The sequence below is a fragment of the Oncorhynchus kisutch genome, linkage group LG4 (assembly GCF_002021735.2).
Source record: "Oncorhynchus kisutch isolate 150728-3 linkage group LG4, Okis_V2, whole genome shotgun sequence".
NCBI classification, from domain to species: domain Eukaryota; kingdom Metazoa; phylum Chordata; class Actinopteri; order Salmoniformes; family Salmonidae; genus Oncorhynchus; species Oncorhynchus kisutch.
In genome coordinates this window covers 47,906,714-47,928,845 of record NC_034177.2, presented here as the reverse complement: position 1 = coordinate 47,928,845, position 22,132 = coordinate 47,906,714, and the positions used below count along the sequence as shown (strand labels likewise).

At 42.0% G+C, this 22,132-nt stretch overlaps 1 protein-coding gene across 1 annotated transcript in view; it reads left to right on the top strand.

Annotated features, from left to right (window-relative positions):
* Window positions 1-3,273: 3,273 nt before the first annotated feature.
* LOC109888715 (hepatocyte growth factor receptor-like) overlaps window positions 3,274-22,132 on the top strand; it is a 70,552-nt gene continuing 51,693 nt past the window's right edge. Inside the window, exons 1-2 of the mRNA XM_031823132.1 lie at window positions 3,274-3,608; window positions 7,871-9,110. Coding sequence (XP_031678992.1) covers window positions 7,872-9,110 — 1,239 coding nt within the window. The 5' untranslated portion in view covers window positions 3,274-3,608; window position 7,871. The remainder of the gene's footprint in view (window positions 3,609-7,870; window positions 9,111-22,132) is intronic.

Here is a 22,132-nt window from a genome sequence, read left to right as displayed (position 1 = left end):
AATGTTTCTTGTGACAAAACTATCAGTAGGCCTAGAGTTGAAAATGAATGGAGACCCATTTAACTATGTATTTACGTATTTTACCCACCGAATTTTAACTGCAACAAGTCAATTTGATGGAAACACAACTCTGACGGGAAAATTAGCATTTTGTTTTTATGCAGTTTTTGATATTTGCATGAAAATCTGGCAATTGGATGGAAACCTAGCTATAGACACCCTAAGGACTCTGGCAAGTGCGCTAGTCCAGTGTCACTTTGATTATGCCTGCACATCATGGTTCACCAGCAGCCCAAAGCATCGAATGAATAAGCTACAGACCAGTTTATGACAATTGTACTTAAATTTCCCCCCACATTCTCGTCTAGAGATCGAGCATTTTAAGCAGCTAGCCTGGCTATCCGTGGAAAATACAGTCATATTAATTCAACTTCGTCTGGTCCATTGAATTATCACAGACTCAGCCCCCAGGTACCGATCCAACCATTTTTCATTTGTTTAAGATGTCCACCAGCGTAATACCACAGCCAGAGACTCTAACATTCACTGTTTTAAATGTGAGTCTATCTGGTAAGAACAGATTTTTACAGTACCTGTCAAAAGCTTGGACACACCTAGTCATTGCAGGGTTTTTCTTTATTTTTAATCTTTTCTACATTGTAGAATAATAGTGAATACATCAACACTATGAAACAACACATGTGGAATCATGTAGTAAGTAAAAAAGTGTTAATCAAATCCAAATATATTTGAAATTTGAGATTCCTCAAAGTAGCCACTTGACGACAGCATTGCACACTCTTGGTATTCTCTCAACCAGCTTCATGAGGTAGTCATCTGGAATGCATTTCAATTAACAGGTGTGCCTTGTTAAAAGTTCATTTGTGGAATTTCTTTCCTTCTTAATGTGTTTGAGGCCGTCAGTTGTGTTGTGACAAGGTAGTGGGGGTATACAGAAGATAGCCCTATTTGGTAAAAGTCCATATTATGGCAAGAACAGCTCAAACAAGCAAAGAGAAACAACTGTACATCATTACTTTAAGACATGAAGGTCAGTCAATACGCAACATATCAATAACTTTTTTCTTCAAGTGCAGTTGCAAAAGCCATCAAGCTCTATGATGAAACTGACTCTCATGAGGACCGCCACAGGAAAGAAAGACCCGGAGTTACCTCTGCTGCAGAGGATAAGTTCATTAGACTTAACTGCACGTCAGATATTTCACAAGAGTTCAAGAAACAGACACATCTCAACATCAACGTTCAGAGGAGACTGTGTAAATCAGCCATTCATGGTTGAATTGCTGCAAAGAAACCACTACTAAAGGACACCAATAAGAAGGGGAGACTTGCTTGGGACAAGAAACACGAGCAATGGACAAATTTGAGATTTTAAGTTCCAACCACCTTGTCTTAGTAAGAGGCAGAGTAGTTGAACGGATGATCTCTGCACGTGTGGTTCCCACTGTGAAGCATGGAGGAGGAGGTGTGATGGTGTGGGGGTGCTTAGAATTCAAGGCACACTTAAACAGCATGGCTACCACAGCATTTTAAAGTGATATGCCATCCCATCTGGTTTGCGCTTAGTGGGACTATCATTTGTTTTTCAACAGGACAATGACCCAAAACCCACCTCCAGGCTGTTGAAGGGCTATTTGACCAAGGAGAGTGATGGAGTGCTGCATCAGATGACCTGGCCTCCACAATCACACAACCTCAACCCAGTTGAGATGGTTTGGGATGAGTTGGACCACAGAGTGAAGAAAAAACAGCCAACAAGTGCTCAGCACTGTTGGAAAAGCATTCCTCATGAAGCTGGTTGCGAGAATGCCAAGAGTGTGCAAAACTGTCGTCAAGGCAAAGGGTGGCTATTTGAAGAATCTCAAATATAAAATATATTTCTTTAAAACTGTTTTGGTTACTACATGATTCCATTTCTGTTATTTCATAGTTTTGATGTCTTCACTATTATTCTACCATGTAGAAAATAGTAAAAATAAAGAAAAAACGTTGAATGAGTAGGTGTGTCCAAACTTTTGACTGGTACTGTGTATCCCGGAGCTGTTGAGTGGAACAAACAACCACAGCAATTCAAAGCCATACCAGCCATAACCACTTTAGAAAAGAATGGCAAAAGCTGGCTAATGTGTGAATAGTATAACCTTTTTTTTTGTCTGTGTCTCTGTAATGTGTATGTATGTATGTAATGTGTATGTATGTATGTAATGTGTCTGTATCTATGTAATGTGTCTGTATCTATGTAATGTGTCTGTATCTATGCAATGTGTCTGTATCTCTGTAATGTGTCTATATCTATGTAATGTGTCTGTATCTCTGTAATGTGCCTGTATCTATGTAATGTGTCTGTATCTATGTAATGTGTCTGTATCTATGTTGTGTGTCTGTATCTATGCAATGTGTCTCTATCTATGTAATGTGTCTGTATCTATGTAATGTGTCTGTAAAAAAAAGAAATGGAGACCACAATGGAAATAAGTCCCCAATTTTATTGTGCCATCCCAGTCACTTCCAAACATCTTTGTACTGTGTGTATATATACTGAACAAAAATATAAACACAACATGTAAAGTGTTTGTCCCATGTTTAATGTGCCGAGATTTAAGATCCCAAGAAATGTTCCATACACACAGAAGATTATTTCTCTCAAATTTTGTGCACAAAATTTCTTTACATCCCTGTTAGTGAGCATTTCTCCTTTGCCAAAATAATTAATCCACCTGACAGGTGTAGCATATCAAGGAGCCGATTAAACAGCATGATCATTACACAGGTGCACCTTGTGCTGAGGACAATAAAAGGCCACTCTAAAATGTGCAGTTTTGTCACACAACACAATGCTACAGATGTCTCAAGTTTTCAAGGAGTGTGCAATTGGCATGCTGACTGCAGGAATGTCCACCAGAGCTGTTGCCAGAACTTGCCTCTTTATTGATAGCTAAGGGAGCATTTTTAACTTGACAACCAATAATTAAGAATAGACTGAGTCAGTGGTCTTTCTTGGGGAAAGTCAGGTGGAATGTTGGATAGATTTTCGAGTGAGAAGGAAAGGTGCTTCTATAACGAGTTATAGGCTATTTTATTTACTTGTTATGGCACATATAATCATTAATTAACATACAATGTGGGAACTAAGCTAAAGACTGAACAATACTGAGAAAAGTTAGCGTTGCTATCGATGAAACCTGTAAACTCACCTGAGTGTAATCGCGCGCCTTCCAACCACCCGCAGTACAGTAGTCGAGAGGAGGAGCGCTGCGCGCTAAAGCGGACAAAAATACGCAGGGGGTTAGAATGCCTGTGTGCGTGCGACCTACACATCTACATTATATCCTGAGTCACACAGGTCCGCAGCTTGTGAATCGGAGTCAGAAAGAGTCGAACTTTGTCTGAGAAACGGGAAAACGGTTGTGATCGTTGTGAAAAGAAAGGGAAAACGTCTGATAGAGTATTCAAAGTCAAACATCTCCTGCGCATCAATTTGTTCTTTAGCGGTCAAAACGTTGATGCATGCATGCATGAGTTTTGTGGGCTACTATGATTTGAAAGAAGAAACCAAAACATAACTGAGATAGTTGCCTAACTGACAGGTATGTTCTATTTTTGCCTTTCTATTGTTCATGTTTGCTTTACTTTGAATGACTTTGTAGCCTGTGACTCATCCACGAAACACTCGTCATTGCTTTATAGGTCGTTTTCAATACAACGTCCCAATAAGGTGTAGAGCGTTCGATTTACCTTCTTTGGGGCAAGACCCACAGCTCCGCTAATACCATTGCCGTTTACAAAGGATTGATAAATAAACGTTATACTATTTGGTTGAAATATCATCACCTCTTGAAGAGCACAGTCAGACCTACAAATGTCAGATTATTCCATGCAAAAACAAAACAATTGCGCACAATGGCCATTATTGAATTCTTTCAATGATTAAAGAAAATAAGATTGTCCAAATAGCCTACCTTTTGCAATACATGCATTATAATATGCTCAGAATTTATAGCCTACACTAACCAAAATCTCCAGAAATAGTCTCACAGAAATGTCCGCGTGTTCCCTCACAGAGCAATTTCTCCCATGAGTCATTTCCCTGTCTTTAAATCACAATATATCCTCAAATATTCTGTTTCTCAAAGCTGTATTTACTTAGGATAAGTCATTGTTCCTTGCAATAACACCTCTTATAGGGAATGAATTGTTTCGGGAGTGGAGCAGGTGCGTGGTAGAATGTGGAGTCGAGAAAATGTGTTTTTGTTCCTCACTCTTACTCATAATTTTAAGTAAAAAACAAACAAACTAGTCACTTGACCAGTATGCACACCTGCCACTTTGGCTCCCATCCATCCTTGAAAATAGTATAGTAGTCAGAACTCTGGACTGGTGATGGTCCATGTTAATTGCTTAATTTACCACTTTCCACTGATTTATTTCGATGTTAACTTGCATGACTTTTGGCGGACCCTGTAAAACAACATATTTCACTGCACCTATCTGGTGTATGTGACAATAAAACATTCTTATTGTTTCGTTTTTTACAATCTTGGAATTATTCTATGTTTTAGGGCAGTTAATATCCTAAAGAAATCCCAGAGGGTTAATCAATAACTTGTTTGCAGTAATTAAGTACATACTGTATCATTCATTATATTATAGAAATCATTATTTCCATAGCCCATTGCATGATGGCTGGGGAATCAACCATTTTATATGATAATGAGTTGGATAATTGTCTGAAAATATCAATAACATAACTTCCTATACCAGTTCCATTTATAGTTTTTTCTGAGAATCAACAATATAAGCTCAAAAAAAAGAATCTGAGGGGTTCTGTTGGGCTTTCTCTCTTGCATTTTTTGTTGTCTTGTTAAAAATGTGCTGAACCACCAACTCAGATCGTCCTGATATGGATCATACTTGCAAATTATCTGATGACTATTATGCATGGGGTCGAAAATCTCTCTCTATTTCTCTCTCTATATTTCTCTCTCTCTATTTATCTCTCTCTCTCTCTTGCTCTCTCTCTCTCTCTCTCTTCCACACTCCCTCTTTCTCTGACACTCAGACAGACCCTAAAAGCATTCCCCAGTGGATTGCCATTTAAGTGGCCTGCACCAACTATTTATCATTTTGTACAGAGCACCACTCAAAGTCCCCCTGCATTGTTTTAATTGAGTTCTATCTCCCGCTACCTTGGAGACATTTTCTAAACTTAGCGCCGTGGTTGGTTGCATCGCCCTGCAGAGAGGGAGGGCCGCTGTGTCCACGACTCCACCATGATTCACCATGTTGGGTCGCACTGTGGATGGAATTTGGAACCACAGAAGTGGTGCTCAATGGTGTTTGGTGGTGCTCGGTCAACACAGCGGCACGCTACTTCAATAGCCTACGACTTTATCGTCCCTCAGTCAGCACATCAGCAACAGTACTCCAGTCCCTCATGAGTGTCAGCGATTGGCTTGTTCACAATAATAACGAGTCATAGTAGAAGTGCTGATGTGTTTGATATTGAAGTAGGGCTCTATTAAAGCTCCCATATCGGCTTTCAGCAACAGTGATATTACTGAGGTGATGCTGTGGTGGAGTGAGTAAACCATGGCTTTTAACCCCAAAACACAGATCCATATGTGTGTGTGTTTGTGTTTCTAATGGTCTCTATTTTTAGCAAGAGAATGCTCCTTTTTCTCCATATACAGTTGAAGTCGGAAGTTGACATACACCATACATCCCTGTCTTGGGTCAGTTAGGATGACCATTTTATTTTAATAATATGAAATGTCAGAATAATAGTACTGAGAATGATTTATTTCAGCTTGTCTCGACTTCCGCCGAAGTCGGCCCCTCTCCTTGTTCGGGCGGTGTTCGGCGGTCTACGTCGCCGTCTTTCTAGTCGCCACCGATCCATGTTTCATTTTCGTTTTGTTTTGTCTGTATTACACACACCTGGTTTCAATTCCCATATTATGTTCCTTATTTAACCCTCTGGCATATCTTTCTGTTCTCTCCGTGATTGTTGGTGTCTTAGTGGTTGTTGTAGGTGTTAGTTTGACTGTGCCTTGTTAGTTAGTTTGATATTGCCTGTTTGTTTTATTGAGTAAACTCAGTTGTTTTGCTCTAAGCTGTGTCCTGCGCCTGACTCCGCTACATCTCTGCACCCAATCGCTGACACAGCTTTTATTTCTTTCATCACATTCCCAGTGGGTCAGAAGTTTACATACACTCAATTATTATTTGGTAGCATTGTCTCTAAATTGTTTAACTTGGGTCAAACTTTTCGGGTAGCCTTCCACAAATTTCCCACAATAAGTTGGGTGAATTTTGACCCATCCCTCCAGACAGAGCTTGTGTAACTGAGTCAGGTTTGTAGGCCTCCTTGCTCACACACGCTTTTTCAGTTCTGTTCTTCCTATCTTCTATAGGATTGAGGTCAGGGCTTTGTGGCCGCTTTGTGGCCACTCCAATACCTCGACTTTGTTGTCCTTAAACCATTTTGCCACAACTTTGGAAGTATGCTTGGGGTCATTGTCCATTTGGAAGACCCATTGATGTCTTGAGAAGTTGCTTCAATATATCCACATAATTTTCCATCCTCGTGATGCCATCTATTTGGTGAAGTGCACCAGTCCCTCCTGCAGCAAAGCACCCCCACAACATGATGCTGCCACCCCTGTGCTTCAAGGTTGGGATGGTGTTCTTCGACTTGCAAGCCTCCCCAGTTCTATTTTTGTTTCATCAGACCAGAGGACATTTCTCCAAAAAGTATGATCTTTGTCCCCATGTGCAGTTGCAAACCGTAGTCTGGCTTTTCTATGGCGGGTTTGGAGCAGTGGCTTCTTCCTTGTTGAGCGTCCTTTCAGGTTATGTTGATATAGGATTCGTTTTATTGTGTATATAGATACTTTTGTACTCTTTTCCTCCAGCATCTTCACAAGGTCCTTTGCTGTTGTTCTGGGATAGATTTGCACCTTTCACACTTTTCACATCATCTCTAGGAGACAGAACATGTCTCCTTCCTGAGCGGTATGACGGCTGCATGGTCCCATGGTGTTTATACTTGCGTACTATTGTTTGTACAGATGAACGTGGTACCTTCAGGTGTTTGGAAATTGCTCCCAAGGATGAACCAGACTTGTGGAGGTCTACAATATTTTTTTCTGAGGTCTTGGCTGATTTCTTTTGATTTTCCCATGATGTCAAGCAGAGGTACTGCTTTTGAAGGTAGGCCTTGAAATACATCCGCAGGTACACCTCCAATTGACTCAAATTATGTCAATTAGCCTATCGGATGCTTGTAAAGCCATGACATCATTTTATGGAATTTTCCAAGCTGTTTAAAGGCACAGTCAACTTAGTGTATGTAAACTTCTGACCCACTGGAATTGTGATACAGTGAATTATAAGTGAAGTAATCTGTCTGTAAACAATTGTTGGAGAAATAACTTGTACCATGCACAAAGTAGATGTCCTAACCAACTTGCCAAAACTATAGTTGTGGTTGAAAAATGAGTTTTAATGACTCAAACCTAAGTGTATGTAAACTTCCAACTTCAACTGTAGCTCTGTCTGATCAAGTGAGGGCAATCGAGGAAGACATTTAAAAAATGGATGGTGTTTTCTTTGTGTTAGTGACTGTTCTCAAAATCAAATCAAATCAAATGTTATTTGTCACATACACATGGTTAGCAGATGTTAATGCGAGTGTAACGAAGAGCTTGTGCTTCTAGTTCCGACAATGCAGTAATAACCAACGAGTAATCTAACCTAACAATTCCACAACTACTATCTTATACACACAAGTGTTCTGAATAAGTAATGCCTCATTTTTAACTCATTTTAAAACTTTTTTTTGGAACAGGATGAAGAATATCTGTTTGTTGGACATCGCTCACATTGTGATCATCCGCTGGGCTCTTTGTTTCTCTGGGTCCGTGGTGATGGGTCAGTGTAATGAGGCAGCTGAGAACTCCAAGCTCAACCTGTCTGTGACCTATGACCTGCCCACCTTTGAGGCCATCTCCGCCATTCAGAACCTGGTAACCTTCGAGGGGACCGTCTACATTGGTGCCGTGAACCGAATCTACGCACTGTCAGAGAACCTGACCAAGCTGTCGGAGTACCAGACCGGGCCCGTGTCTGAAGGCGCTGTCAGAAGGCGGTGTGGTCCTAGTTGTCAGGATGGAGCCTGCGGTAAGACCAACGCTGTGGTGGACAACTATAACATGGCCCTGCTGGTGGAGCGTTATTATGACGATGAGCTGTTCAGCTGCGGCTCAGCGGACGCCGGTGTCTGCCGTCGCCACCTGCTGGAGAGAAAGAAGGTGGACAGGGAGGTACAGTGCATGTATTCACCCAAGACAGATCAAGGAGGACGGCACGGCTGCCCCGACTGCGTGACTAGCCCCCTGGGGTCCCGGGTGCTCAACGTGGAGAGCGGAGGCGTGGTGCGATTCTTCGTAGGAAACTCGGAGATCCCCGGAAGCCCATCCCGGATGATCTCCAGCCCCCAGGCCCAGCAGCCACAACACCACACCATCTCAGTGCGTCAGATGAAAGAAACCCAAGATGGTTTCCGCTTCTTCTCCGACCAGTCCTACATGAATTTGGCCCCGGGCCTCCGCGGCGACCACCACCTCCAGTATGTCTATTCCTTCCAGAGCGGCTACCACGCCTACTTCCTCACCGTGCAGCGCGAGGGCCACAGCTCTCAGGTTTACCACACCCGCATCGTCCGCATGTGCGGCACGGACCCGGAGCTGCGGCGCTACGTAGAGATGCCATTCGAGTGCATCCTGACGGAGAGGAGGAGGCGGCGGCGCTCAGCCAGCATCGAGGTGTTTAATGTCCTCCAGGCAGCCCACGTGGCCAAGGCGGGCCGCGAGCTGAGGCAGGAGATGGGGCTAAAGGAAGGGGAGGACGTGCTGTTCGCCGCCTTTGCCCGGTCCAAGCCAGACTCCCCGGAACCCAGTGCAAACTCGGCCGTCTGCGTCATCTCACTGGCAGACGTCAACAACTTCTTCAAGGACTTCATCCAGAAGTGCCACACCAAGCAGCCGTACCATTTCACCGGCTCCGAGGAGAAGCGCTGCTACAACGGGGTAAGAACTGAGCAGCAATGCACTATGACAGTTATGTGTTATAGAATAGACTGTGCTGTAGATGTAGTGAGAGTACTCTTAAAGGGTATTACGGTTATTAGGTTATTTTCGGGATTTTAGAGTTAGAGAATTAGCCACTGCAGTAAATACGGTATGTAGTTGACTTGAATTAAACATGGATTAAGGAGATCTAGCGAGGCACAAGAATTCAGTGATAAGTCATTATGGGAGGGAGTCAACTGTCTGGCCTCACTGGCCTCATGCCTCTCCTCTTTTCTGTCTTCTCCATCCATACTTCATCATTGATGGGATCAATCGGTTAAATCATCTGATCAATAGTGACACGAGTTTAACTGCTGACGACCTCTCCGGAGGTCCTGTCAATAGTCCTGTCAATATCTGTAGCAGCACTAAAAATCCTCCCTTGACTTCATCGATACCTGGGTTCAAATACAATTTAAAACAATTGCTTGAGCAAACGCTCAATGTGCAGTATATTTGAAAGATTTCAAGTAGTATTTGATTCCAGGTAGGCCTGACTGAATCATTACCTAACCTGCAGCCATATAACCTATAGGCCAGGTCACCATGTAATGTTAAGCCAGTGTATAACTCGGGTGCACTCCCACAGAATAAGGATGTTAATAGGTTTTAACGATTATGTAGATTACAGTAGAGATATAGAGGGAGGAGAGCAGGGGAGGGGGCTGCAGAGAAGAATGCAGAGGGGACAAATGGAATCACGGAATGCATTTCTGACTCTTAGGGAGCCACGATGAATCTGTGGTAGAATAACAGGGACTCGGCAGCTGCTGGGAGGAAGATGATCCCATCCCTATGCCCGTCAGAGCAGAGGCATCTAATGAGAATCTCTCTCTCTCTCTTTCACTCTCTCACTCCCTCTTGAAAATTGTTTTGCACGAGGGTAAATTTCCTCTCCATCACAAGGATTGTATCTATTTTTCTGTGATACCCCTAAGTGTCTTGAAATAGGGAATCAGAACTCTGGACTACTGATGGTCAATGTTATCTCTCTCCTTTCCCTCTGCATGTCCACCTACATCTGATTCCATCTGTGGGAAAGAGAAAACGGTGTTAGTCTAGATATAGCATTAAGCCAATCAATAACAGTGCACATCAAGCTACTTCTAAAGTTATAGATCTATTCTATTCTACACTGAAACACAACCCCGCCAAGCCGCACTGCTTCTTGACACAATGCACGCTTAACCCGGAAGCCAGCCGCACCAATGTGTCTGTGGAAGCACAGTACGCCTGGTGACGGTGTCAGCGTGAATGCGTCCGGCCCGCCACGGGAGTCGCTAGAGCGCGATGAAACAAGGAATTCCTGGCCGGCCAAACCCCCCCCAGCCCGGCCAATTGTGGGTCTCCCGGTCTCAGCCAGCTGCGACACAGCCCGGTATCGAACCAGGATCTGTAGTAATGCAGCTAGCGCACTGCGGTGCATAATCTTATCGGAGATGATTTTTCCTTGACTAATTACACTACTTGACAGACAAGAGAGCCACGTCAGATGCCTTGAGGTGCAGGGTTCTCTACACTTGTAAAGTGTAATCATGTGTAACACCTTTTAATAATTCCACAGTCAGAACTAAGTAGGCTACATTTTTATAGCCTACATAATCTTTCTTGGCAGCTGTTGCGTGTCAGAAACCCCATTATTATTGTTTTGGGTTTAGTGGTGTACAGTCTCTCCTGCTCTTGTTCTCAGTCTCTCTTTCACCGACTCTGAACACTCTCAAACATTCATCACTCAAATCTGCTATTTCAAATATTTTGGTTTTGTGGGATTCTCTGCTTCAGACAATGTCATACAGTTAAATCCATCTAGTCGATTAGCAAATGTTGTGTTGATTTGCTGCAGCCAAAAGAGCTTTTAACGTTACGCGACAGGTAAACGCTAACAGGATTTCTCTTTTTACGTATGACTTCAACAGTCATTCAAACATATTCCGTTGTGCCGTTTCGTGTCTAAACAACGAGTAATTTAAACTTTAAAGCACCACATTTTTTTTTTATCCCGGGGAAAGGCAGTAAAGAACTAATGAGTCTGAACGTACAATAACTGACCAACAGTCACCAATGTTTTACCCTGTTTTTGTTTTGAAGCGTGAAGAAGGATCTCCTCCCAGTTGTTGTCTAATGAATGTATGGGTCGTATTCAGTGGCATATGGCAAGTAGGCCCTCTCTCTTATCGCATTGTAAGAGAACCAGATAATCTAGGCCATAAAACAGTAAAAAGTTGTAAACGTATGAGGCATGCTTTAGCGCACTTTACATCATTTGTTTTATCTTCTGGTCAACTAAACTGACCTGGAATAGGAATTTAAAGGAGGGTTGGAGAAGTGAGCCGATGCAAGAGCATGTTTGATGATGTAAATGGGGGTTGTCAATTCCACCCAGCCTCTTAACTCCTGGCTATGGGCCCATAGGGCTCTGGTCAAAGGTAGTGGACTATGTAGGGCATAGGGTGCCATTTAGGATGTGCCCAAGTAGTGTAGGGAGCCAGATATGATAAATGATACAATGGTGTCTCTGTCATCTTTTTCATGTGCTATAGGCTAGAGCCAGACTCTTTTCGGTAGCTGCTCATTGCCTCTCTCACTGCAGGCTTATTGTGGGTCTCATGGGGGCCGTTTGTTTGTTACCAGAAACACAAATCATCTAGAATACTTATGAAAGACTAATAACTTGTCCCGTCAATAGACTTACTGTATACACACAAAGTTCAAAGAGCCTCTTGATTGGATTAGACAGGAGATTTTGGCTTGACAATGTTATTGGCAACAAAAAGAAACACTACACATTTTGCTGTGTAATGGTAATGGAAGAGAGTGAGAGATGGTTCAGACTTGGAATGTCACCAACAGGCTTTGGGGCCATTATCATAAGTTGAGTCGAGAGAAAGAGAGAGAGAGAAAGAGAGAGAAAGAGAGAAGGAGAGAAGGAGAGAGGGGGAGAGAGAGAGAGAGAGGCAATGGGGACAATTGGGCTCTAAAAATAACAAACAGCCACATTTAAAGTCAAAATTATTATTAAATTACCATTGATCTGTGAAAACCCACCCGACGCTGATTGCTTTTAAATTGAATCTGAAGCCTGATTGATTGTACGTATGTAATATAATTCCAATGGAAGAGGCTTTTGATTGACAGTCATTGTAATTAGCAGTACTGTTTCAATGAACAGGTTTTAAAGGGTGGCCTTAAGAACAAAAAATACATAATAGTTTATGGTTATGAAATGCAACAAGGATATATGTCCTTATATAGCCAGCATTGAACACATCACTATATACTTTTAAAAAGTGTCCATTCAACAGTTGAGTAAGATCTACAGTAAGGGGCTTGCTGCTGTTTGAGATACACGCACTGTGTTTCCACACATAGAATTTGGAATTAGAATGCTAGAATGGACATTAACCTTCTTATGATTGCGTAAAGGTCAGCCATTTTGGTCAGGGAGTTGGTCAACCAGTGTTTGCCAGTGCTGTGATAAGACATTGTGTAAAATAATGAATTTGAAGAATTTGTATGTATCTTTAGCTAATCCACTCCATGTACTCTATGTTTTGTGCCAAAGAGACTGGCCTTTCCTCTTCAAATAAGAACATTCTATCATTAACGTGCTTGAGGATAATCATGGATTTGATCCTTATTCGATCACCCTCACAACTATCCTCTAATCACAATGATTATGCAAATTGTGGGACTTTTCTCTCCACAACCATTTTTTGTTTTTCCGGACGAAACCAGTCTGTCAAAAGTTGCTACCTCGCCTCTACATTTTAAAACTTAATACATACTCCAATTCCAACCCCAAAATATCTTAGACTTTGTTATAGATTCTAATAAGTTGGGTGAATTTTGGCCCATTCCTCCTGACAGAGCTGGTGTAACTGAGTCAGGCCTATAGGCCTCCTTGCTCGCACACGCCTTTTCAGTTCTGCCCACACATTTTCTATAGGATTGAAGTCAAAACTTTGTGATTGCCACTCCAATACCTTTACATTGTTGTCCTTAAGCCATTTTGCTACAACTTTGGAAGTATGCTTGGGGTCATTGTCCATTTGGAAGACCCATTTGCAACTAAGCTTTAACTTCCTGACTGATGTCTTGAGATGTTGCTTCAATATATCCACATAATTTTCCTACCTCATGATGCCATCTATTTTGTGAAGTGCACCAGTCCCTCCTGCAGCAAAGCACCCCCACATTATGATGCTGCCACCCCCGTGCTTCAAGGTTGGGATGGTGTTCTTGCAAGCCTCCCCTTTTTCCTTCAAACATAAAGATGGTCATTATGGCCAAACAGTTTTATTTTTGTTTCATCAGACCAGAGGACATTTCTCCAAAAAGTACGATCTTTGTCCCCATGTGCAGTTGCAAACCATAGTCTGGCTTTTTTATGGTGGTTTAGAGCAGTGGCTTCTTCCTTGCTGATTGGCCTTTCAGGTTACGTCGATATAGGACTCGTTTTACTGTGGATATAGATACTTTTGTACCTGTTTCCTCCAACATCTTCACAATGTCCTTTGCTGTTGTTCTGGGATTGATTTTCACTTTTTGTACCAAAGTACATTCATCTCTAGGAGACAGAACAAGTCTCCTTCCTGAGCGATAGGATGGATGCGTGGTACCATTGTGTTGATACTTGCATACTATTGTTTGTACAGATGAACGTGGTACCTTCAGACATTTGGAAATTGCTCCCAAGGATGAACCAGACATCCACAGGTACACCTATAATTGACACAAATTATGTCAATTAGCCTATCAGAAGCTTCTGAAACCATGACATAATTTTCTGGAATTTTTCAAGCTGTTTAAAGGCACAGTCAACTTATTGTATGTAAACTTGTATGTAAACTCACTGAAATTGTGATACAGTGAATTTTAAGTGAAATAATCTGTCTGTAAACAATTGTTGGAAAAATTACTTGTGCCATGCACAAAGTAGATGTCCTAACCGACTTGCCAAAACTATAGTTTGTTAACAAGACATTTGTGGAGTGGTTGAAAAATGAGTTCTAATGACTCCAACATAACTTCCGACTTCAACTGTAGCTAGCTACGTGTACCCTACTTGGACACCGGCTCCCCACAATTTCTCACTCTCCCACGCCAAATAGCCATCAAGCTAGGGCTCTTCGTAGGTCACAATTTTTTTACCTGGTTATAATAGCACTCACAGCTTTCCAAGAAAACCAACATTTGGACATTTATGGTCTGTTTATATATATTTTATAGTCTATTTATACAGTTAATCTATATGACACCTGTATAAACTGTATTTAATTTAATAGGATCTCAATGGTCCCACATGCCTGAGCATGCTGGTGACCTGCCTGCCTGCTGTCACTAGGATGTTGTGGTAGGGGTTGTATTCACCAGACACCAAACACAAGAAAATGCACCAAAACAATGAGGGACTAACTGAATTTGTCCAATAAGAATTTCACATTTTTGTTGCGAATCTCAAATTTTTGTTGCAAAATGTTTTCTATTTTAACTACTGAATATGCCCCGGTGGTTTAGGTCACAGCTCACCTGGTGGGAGGGAGACATCACTTCACTGGTGAAATGAACAAAATAATGAAAATACAGGATTGTTCCTGCCCTGTCCTGTTCAAATCCATAATAATCTCACAATATTGGGTTTTGATTAGGTAGGATAGGTGTGTATGCCTGGTGTATGTGTGAGTGTGCACGTAAAAGTGATAGTAAGAGGAACTGAGAAAGGTAAGTCAGATAAGTCAAGAACTGTGTGAGGTTTAGCTTGAGATTTTGTGGTTGTTTTCCTCAACCTGCATCTGTTTCACAAAACCACACACACTCACCAGCCTATCCCCTAATGAATATGTGGTAAGAGTTGGGTGAGAGACCCTGCAGCTGTGTACTCTCTCAGGTACCTCCACCTCCACCCCCTCAGCTCAGTGAGTCCATCCCAGTATGAGCTCAGACCAGTACAGTGTGTCATGAATTGTCCGTGCCCAGACAGGCTCCATGCTTGAGGAAAGGCTGAGCAACAGCAGCTAGATACCACCAGGCACCAGAGACTGACTGACTGGCACGCTGGCCACCTGGCATCCAGCTGCTGACTGATTGCCTTCAACACCTGTCTGTGGGGTAGAATAAATATTATAGAAATAGAGAAGGAAATAATAGAAACAAAATAGAAACACTATGTCATATAAACACTATGTCATATAAACACTATGTCATAATGGCGCAGTTCACTATTTCACATTATGTATTAAGTCCTTGCCCATAGAAAGTAATGGAAAACCATAACTTACTTTACCAGGCTGTAGGTTTATAAACTTGCATTGACCAACACTAACTGTGCAATATACAGAGAAGAGCAGTGGGTCAATATTCTGCGACTGAGTCGTGATTACATAAGATTGTCCTTTTGGTCAATCGATGATGACATTATCAAATTGGACTTTGATTCTCAATTAATGAAAACAGATATGCTTAAAAAAGCTGTTTATTTAAGACATTCTTCAAGGCGGGTGTGTTTTCTGCGAGTTAGAAATTCTCCAAGGCTGGTGTGTTTGCTGTTTGCAGCAGTGGCTGTTGATTGGTGAATACCTGGGGCGTGAAGATGGTTGGAGTTGTCAACAAAGCAGCATGTTGTAGTTGCTTTGAGAATATATATAAAGCAATCTGTGCATTTGAACGACAGCATAAATACACCTTTTTCACTTTTGCCTGTCAAAAACCGAATGACCACTGCTGCACATGCTGCCGCTGTTATGAACGGATCAGATTATACTATTTAGAATAAGCAGCCAGCTCATGAACGAACAAGTGGACCAGGAAGAATGCAACAAATGTACAAATGTAATAAGTGAAAACACGTTATCTAACTGAGGATAGCTGGCTAACATAATGTGACAAGGTATGATGCGCTAGCTAGTAAACGTTCATTCTGAAATAACTTCATATTTCCGAGTAAGTCAGATATGAACTTAGAAAGACTTGAAATTGGCGTGGGAGATAACTAGCTAGCAAGCTACCAGCTAGCTATATCAAAAGGTTGATAACTGGTTAGTTTTAGCTAAAAATGTACCAATCTATTTCTCGATGTTTCTCAAAATTACTGTATAATTTGATCATGCTTTGTGATACACCCGGGTTTATGCTGTTTTAGTCCACACAACATGTCGCCCTGTCACCTACAATAGAACCTGATCAACAGCATTAGGGGCAAACAATCAAATTGCCCACGCTTTTTTGTCCTACCAGATCCGCGATGAGAAGGTTCTAGCTAGTGTATCCCCCTGTCCTTCAACTCTTGTTGGATGTAGTTGACCGGTTTATCAGGTCCCAGGCTCCTGTGACTGTTATGATTATTTATTTGCAAGTTAATTACAGTTAGCTTTTTGCTTTAGAGCCATCTGTACCTGATAGAGAAGTTCTACTGTAGTCTCACTTGTGGAAGTAAGCTATCTGGCGCAAGATAACTTTTGGGAGGAAGGAGACTAGAGCAGACCCGGAAGATCTGACTGAGCGGACGCACATTTGAGCTATGAAATCCTCCTATTTCATTGGGGCTGTTCCCCCTAATAGAAGATAGCTGGCAACACAATCCAAGCAATGTTCGCACAATGTTGGCAGTCACTGTGGGGCAAGTAACTGAACATCTTGTTTTTAACAATATATTTTTGAAACAGGCAAATTACACATTTACCGCACTTTTATGAGCATTTAAAACATAATCCTTACAAGGTATTTTTTTGACCAATCACAAGTGTGGCGCTGCCCTTAACTCCCTAATGGGCGAGCCGCCTCTGGCTGTTTTATTCAAAATTCTCCAGGGCTGGTGTGTTTTCTCAGTTCACATATGCAGGTATTTCCTGGTAATAATCGGGTTGTTTTCTGTGGTAAATGTTAGTTTATATTTTGCATTAAGTTAATCATTAGTGAGGGGTCTCCAGTCCCAGTTCTCTGTGACTTGTTTGGGAAAAACAACATTGCGTAGTATAGGTGTGTGCTTCTTGTCTGTTTGTGAGGTTGGAATTGTGTGCACACCTTACCTTATCTAAGAGCAGTAACTAGTGGAAATGTCTCCCTCCGCTTGCAACCTGTCTGTCTGAGGGAAAGCACATACTGGAATTGCCATAGCCCTGACACTGATCTCTGCTGTCCACCGCTCCTGTCCTCGTCAATTTCTCTTTTTCGACATGCCGTTACAAATTATATACATTCTCTTCAAATCACATATCTTCCATTTTGTCCTCCACACATCTAAGCAGGGATTTTGCAAAAATTTGGCTACTTTATTGCTTCTCAGAGGTCTTTGCCAATAGTCCCTAAGGCTCCACATCATACACTTGTTTAGTGTGTGATGTGGAGTAAAGGAGCTTTGCTCAGTTGAGCTTAGATATGAGTCAAGGGCCCAGAGCTGTTTTCTAATCAGTCACTTGCCTTTCCCCCTATTCGTTTACTTCTCTGCCTTTACCTCCACACAGTGATATCCTGCTTCCTGGTGGAATAGGTGCTATGTGGACACACTCGTATTTCAGCATGCACGCACATACACGAGGCACCCTCCTGACCAGACCTCAACCCCCCCCCCCAACCCCCCCAACCCCCCATCCCTTCTTAAAGTGTTGTCTCACTACCAGTCTGAGTTGGCTTCATGGATGTTTTAATCACCAAGGTCAGTGTAGGGGGTGGAGCAGTGGAGCAGAAACAACCCTCTGTGTTAGGCCAGCCGGTCTACTCCACCCTGTGGGCCCGGAAGCCCAGGCCAGCGTCCCAGCATGGACCTCAGACAGACTAACATGGTGGACTCTACAGCCCTATGGAACTCTCGACTTTGCTATGCAGTTGCATATGTCTCTAGCACTTTATTTTAGGGGTCTGTGATAAACCATTTATAAAGGCATTTTGAAATTGTTTGTTCACCGTTTATTAATAATTACTCCCACGTTGAAAAAAACATTCACTAAGTATTTTTGCAGTCCCTAGTCTAAAGTGAGCACTGTTTATACAGTGAACAAATAAAAGATGGGCATGACATTGGTAGACATTCAAGCCATACCTGGTAAAATAATATATATTAGGTTCTGGGAATTGCCAGGGACCTCCTGATACGATATTATCACAATACTTAGGAGCCAATACAATATATTTTGCGATTCCCACGATTCTACATGTATTGTGAATCGATACTCAGTTTTTATTGCGATTTCATGTTCCAAAAATACTTCTTACTATATGTCTGCTCCAGATAAACATGTTGGCTCACTATTTAAAAAGAAGATGGAGAACAAGCTATAGGATGAACAATACCAGAGTTTTGGCACAGTTACAGCCAACTAGTGCTAGCTAACGCTGCCTAGCAACAACAAAAAATCTCTCTCTATATATATTTTTTAACCTTTTACTGCAGTGGGCTAAATCAGGGTCACGCAGAATGTTTCTTGGTGGTCTTAAATACATTTACTTAGAAACAAAAGTATACACCTCACACACATAGTTATGCAACCTGGTCTCAGAACATTTTGTATTATTCTGTACCTAAATCCAAGACGATCCATCCACCATCCACCCCGACCAACCACCCTACTTTAGTTTTTTTTTTGCCCCTAAGTAAACATCTGTCTTATGGAACCATACAAACCGGAACATTTGACTGCAGGAAAGCGCTACCAAATCTATACTTAGAGTCAAGGTATCAGTATACAGTGACTTAAGAGAGTACTCATACTTTTGACTTATTGTGTTACAGCCTGAATTCAAAATGGAATTAAATAGATGTGTCACCCATCTACACACAATATCCTATATTGACAGTGAATACATGTTTTTTTGTTGGGTTTTTATTTATTTATTTTTTAAATGAAATATCTTATTTACATAAGTATTCACAACCCTGAGTCAATACGTGTTAGAATCACTTTTGGCAGCGATTGCAGCTGAGTCTTTCTGGGTGTCTCTAAGAGCTTTTACACAGTGTTTGCACTTTTTGAATTGTTTTGTTCTCCATGCTCTGTCAAGTTGGTTGTTGATCATTGCTAGACAGACATTTTCAAGCCTCGCCGTTTATTTTCACGACGATTTCAGTCAAACTGTAAGTAGGCCACTTACCACAAAGAACATTCAATGTCGTTGTGGTAAGCAACTCCAGTGTAGATCTGGCCTTTATCGGGAATCAAGGTAAGACTGAAGTTCAGACTGTGTGAAGTAACAATGTTTTAATGTAACAACAGGGGCAGGCAAACGGCAGGTCAAGGCAGGCAGAGGTTTATAATCCAGAGTAGGAGGAAAGGTACAGGATGGCAGGCAGGCTCAGGGTCAGGGACAGGCAGACTGGTCAGATGGGCGGGTACAGGGTTAGGACAGGCAAGGGTCAAAAACCAGGAGGACGAGAAAAAGAGAGGCTGGGAAAAGACAGGAGCTGACAGGACAAACTCTGGTAAGCTTGACAAACAAGACGAACTGGCACAGACAGACAGAAAATCCAGGTATAAATACCCAGAGGATAAGTGGGGAAGATGGGCGACACCTGGAGGGGGTGGAGACAAGCACAAGGACAGGTGAAACAGATCAGGGCTGACACTTGTGTTTTAGGTTATTGTCCTGCTGAAAGTTGAATTTGTCTCCCAGTGTCTGTTGGAAAGCAGACTGAACCAGGTTTTCCTCTAGGATTTTTCCTGTACTTAGCTCTATTCAGTTTATTTTTATCCTAAAAAAACTCCCTAGTCCTTGCCGATGGCAAACATACCCATAACATGATGCAGCCACCACCATGCTTGAAAATATGAGGAGTGGTACTCAGTGATGGGTTGTGTTGGATTTTCCCCAATCATAACTCTTTGTATTCAGGACATAAAGTTAATTTTTTGCCACATTCTTTGCAGTTTTACTTTAGTGCCTTATTGCAAACAAGATGCATGTTTTGGATTTTTTAAAATTCTGTTCAGGTTAGTATTGTGCAGTAACTACAATGTTGTTGATCCATCCTCAGTTTTCTCCTATCATAGACATTAAAGAAGATCTGTAACTATTTTAAAGTCACCAGTGGCCTCATGATGAAATCCTTGAATGGTTTCCTTCCTCTCCAGCAACTGAGTTAGAAAGGACGCCTCTATCTTTGTAGTGACTGGGTGTATTGATACACCATCCAAAGGGTAATTAATAACTTAACTAGGCTCAAAGGGATATTCAATGTCTTCTTTTTACATTTTTACCCATCTACCTATAGGTGCCCTTCTTTGCTTGGCATTGGAAAACCTCCCTGGTCTTTGTGGTTGAATCCATGCACATCCAGACCGGTCAACAGTGAACTGATGATACATTGACAGAATGTGAGAGACTTTATGTTTCAGGGTTAGGTTTAGATGAATCGTGAACACATCTAAACCTTGGTTAAGATAACTTGATGAAATGGAAGGTGATTTAAAGTCCTTCCGGGCCAAGGCATGTTCTGACTCTGGCATCAGCTGATGCTAAACCCCCAGCCATTCCATTCAGCTACACTAAGCCACACACAATGGAGCCAAGAGATTGTGTCTGAATGTGTACTCAAGTATGGAGGGGATCGAATAGAAAGACACCCCCCCACCCTCCTACTCCAACCTCTCAATCCCTATCATCTCAACGCTTGTGTGGTTTTTATCACCCTGTCGCGCTCCCATACAATGCACCAACAAACAGAGACCTAGGCTATCTAGCCAAATCCCCAGGACACTATTCAGATTGGGGCAGAAGGCTTTGATGTTATCCACCCCACTGGGGATTGGTGATCTCTGGCTGAATCATATTGCTGTTGAAGGAGGAAAAGGAAGGGAGGGCAAGCTCACACCTGAGTGAGCATGAGCTGTTTTTCTTGGAATTGAATGGTGTATTTTACGGTCAGAAAGCCCAGTATTTGGCCATGCATCTAATGGACTATCCCAATTCACTGCCAAGGAAACGTAGACTTTGTGCATCAGGGATTGTGTCAAAAGAGAAAGATTTTGTTTTTAAAGTTGGGCTCCCGGGTTAGGGTTTGGCCGGGGTAGGCCGTCGTTATAAATAAGAATTTGTTCTTAACAGACTTGCCTAGTTGAATAAAGGTTAAATAAAAAATAAAAACAACCAGCATTTACTGGTTTGACGTATCCTACAATAGTCTCTGACAATGAACCCTTGAGCTTTTTTTTGGCAGTTGTCATACCGGGACTGTGACAATGTTCAGTCATGTTTCAGAAGAAGAGTAAGATGGTAGGTGATGCATTACACACAACTTCCTGTTTATACAAAAACCTATCCTGTTGGAAGATTTCTCCTCTGGCATTAACAGTACTGGGCCGGTATTCACAAAGTGTCCCAGAGGAGTGCTGATTTAGGATCACGTCCCCCCTTATTCATTATGATTCAAGGCAAAACTGATCCTAGATCAGCATTAACAGTGTTACTGGATCTGTGCCCTGGAGAAACCAACCAGATGTACACTATTTAGATCATCATGAATTATTCTCACCTAATCGCTGTGTGTGTGTGTGTGTGTGTGTGTGTGTGTGTGTGTGTGTGTGTGTGTGTGTGTGTGTGTGTGTGTGTGTGTGTGTGTGTGTGTGTGTGTGTGTGTGTGTGTGTGGAGATGTCAACTTCCAGGAGTTTATGAGTGTGAAAAGGCAGTACAATGATGCATTGTTGCACTGCCGCCCATTTCTCTGGACTGGGGCTATGCCCATTGTTAGTTTGCCTTTTGTTGTGTGTTTTTTGTTTTACAGACATTATAGTATTCAGCTGGTGCAGAAATAGTTACAAAAAAAATACTCAAAGCCACCACCACCTGCAAGTTATCATGAAATAAATCTGAATATCATACGTATGATAAGGTTGTGTTTGTTCTCTCCAAGTTTGTGCTGATTTTTAAACCTGCGTTCTCGTTAAAACACAAGTACACTATATGTACAGAAGTATGTGGACACCCCTTCAAATGAGTGGATTCAGGCTATTTCAGCCACACCCGTTGCTGACAGGTGTATAAAATTGAGCAC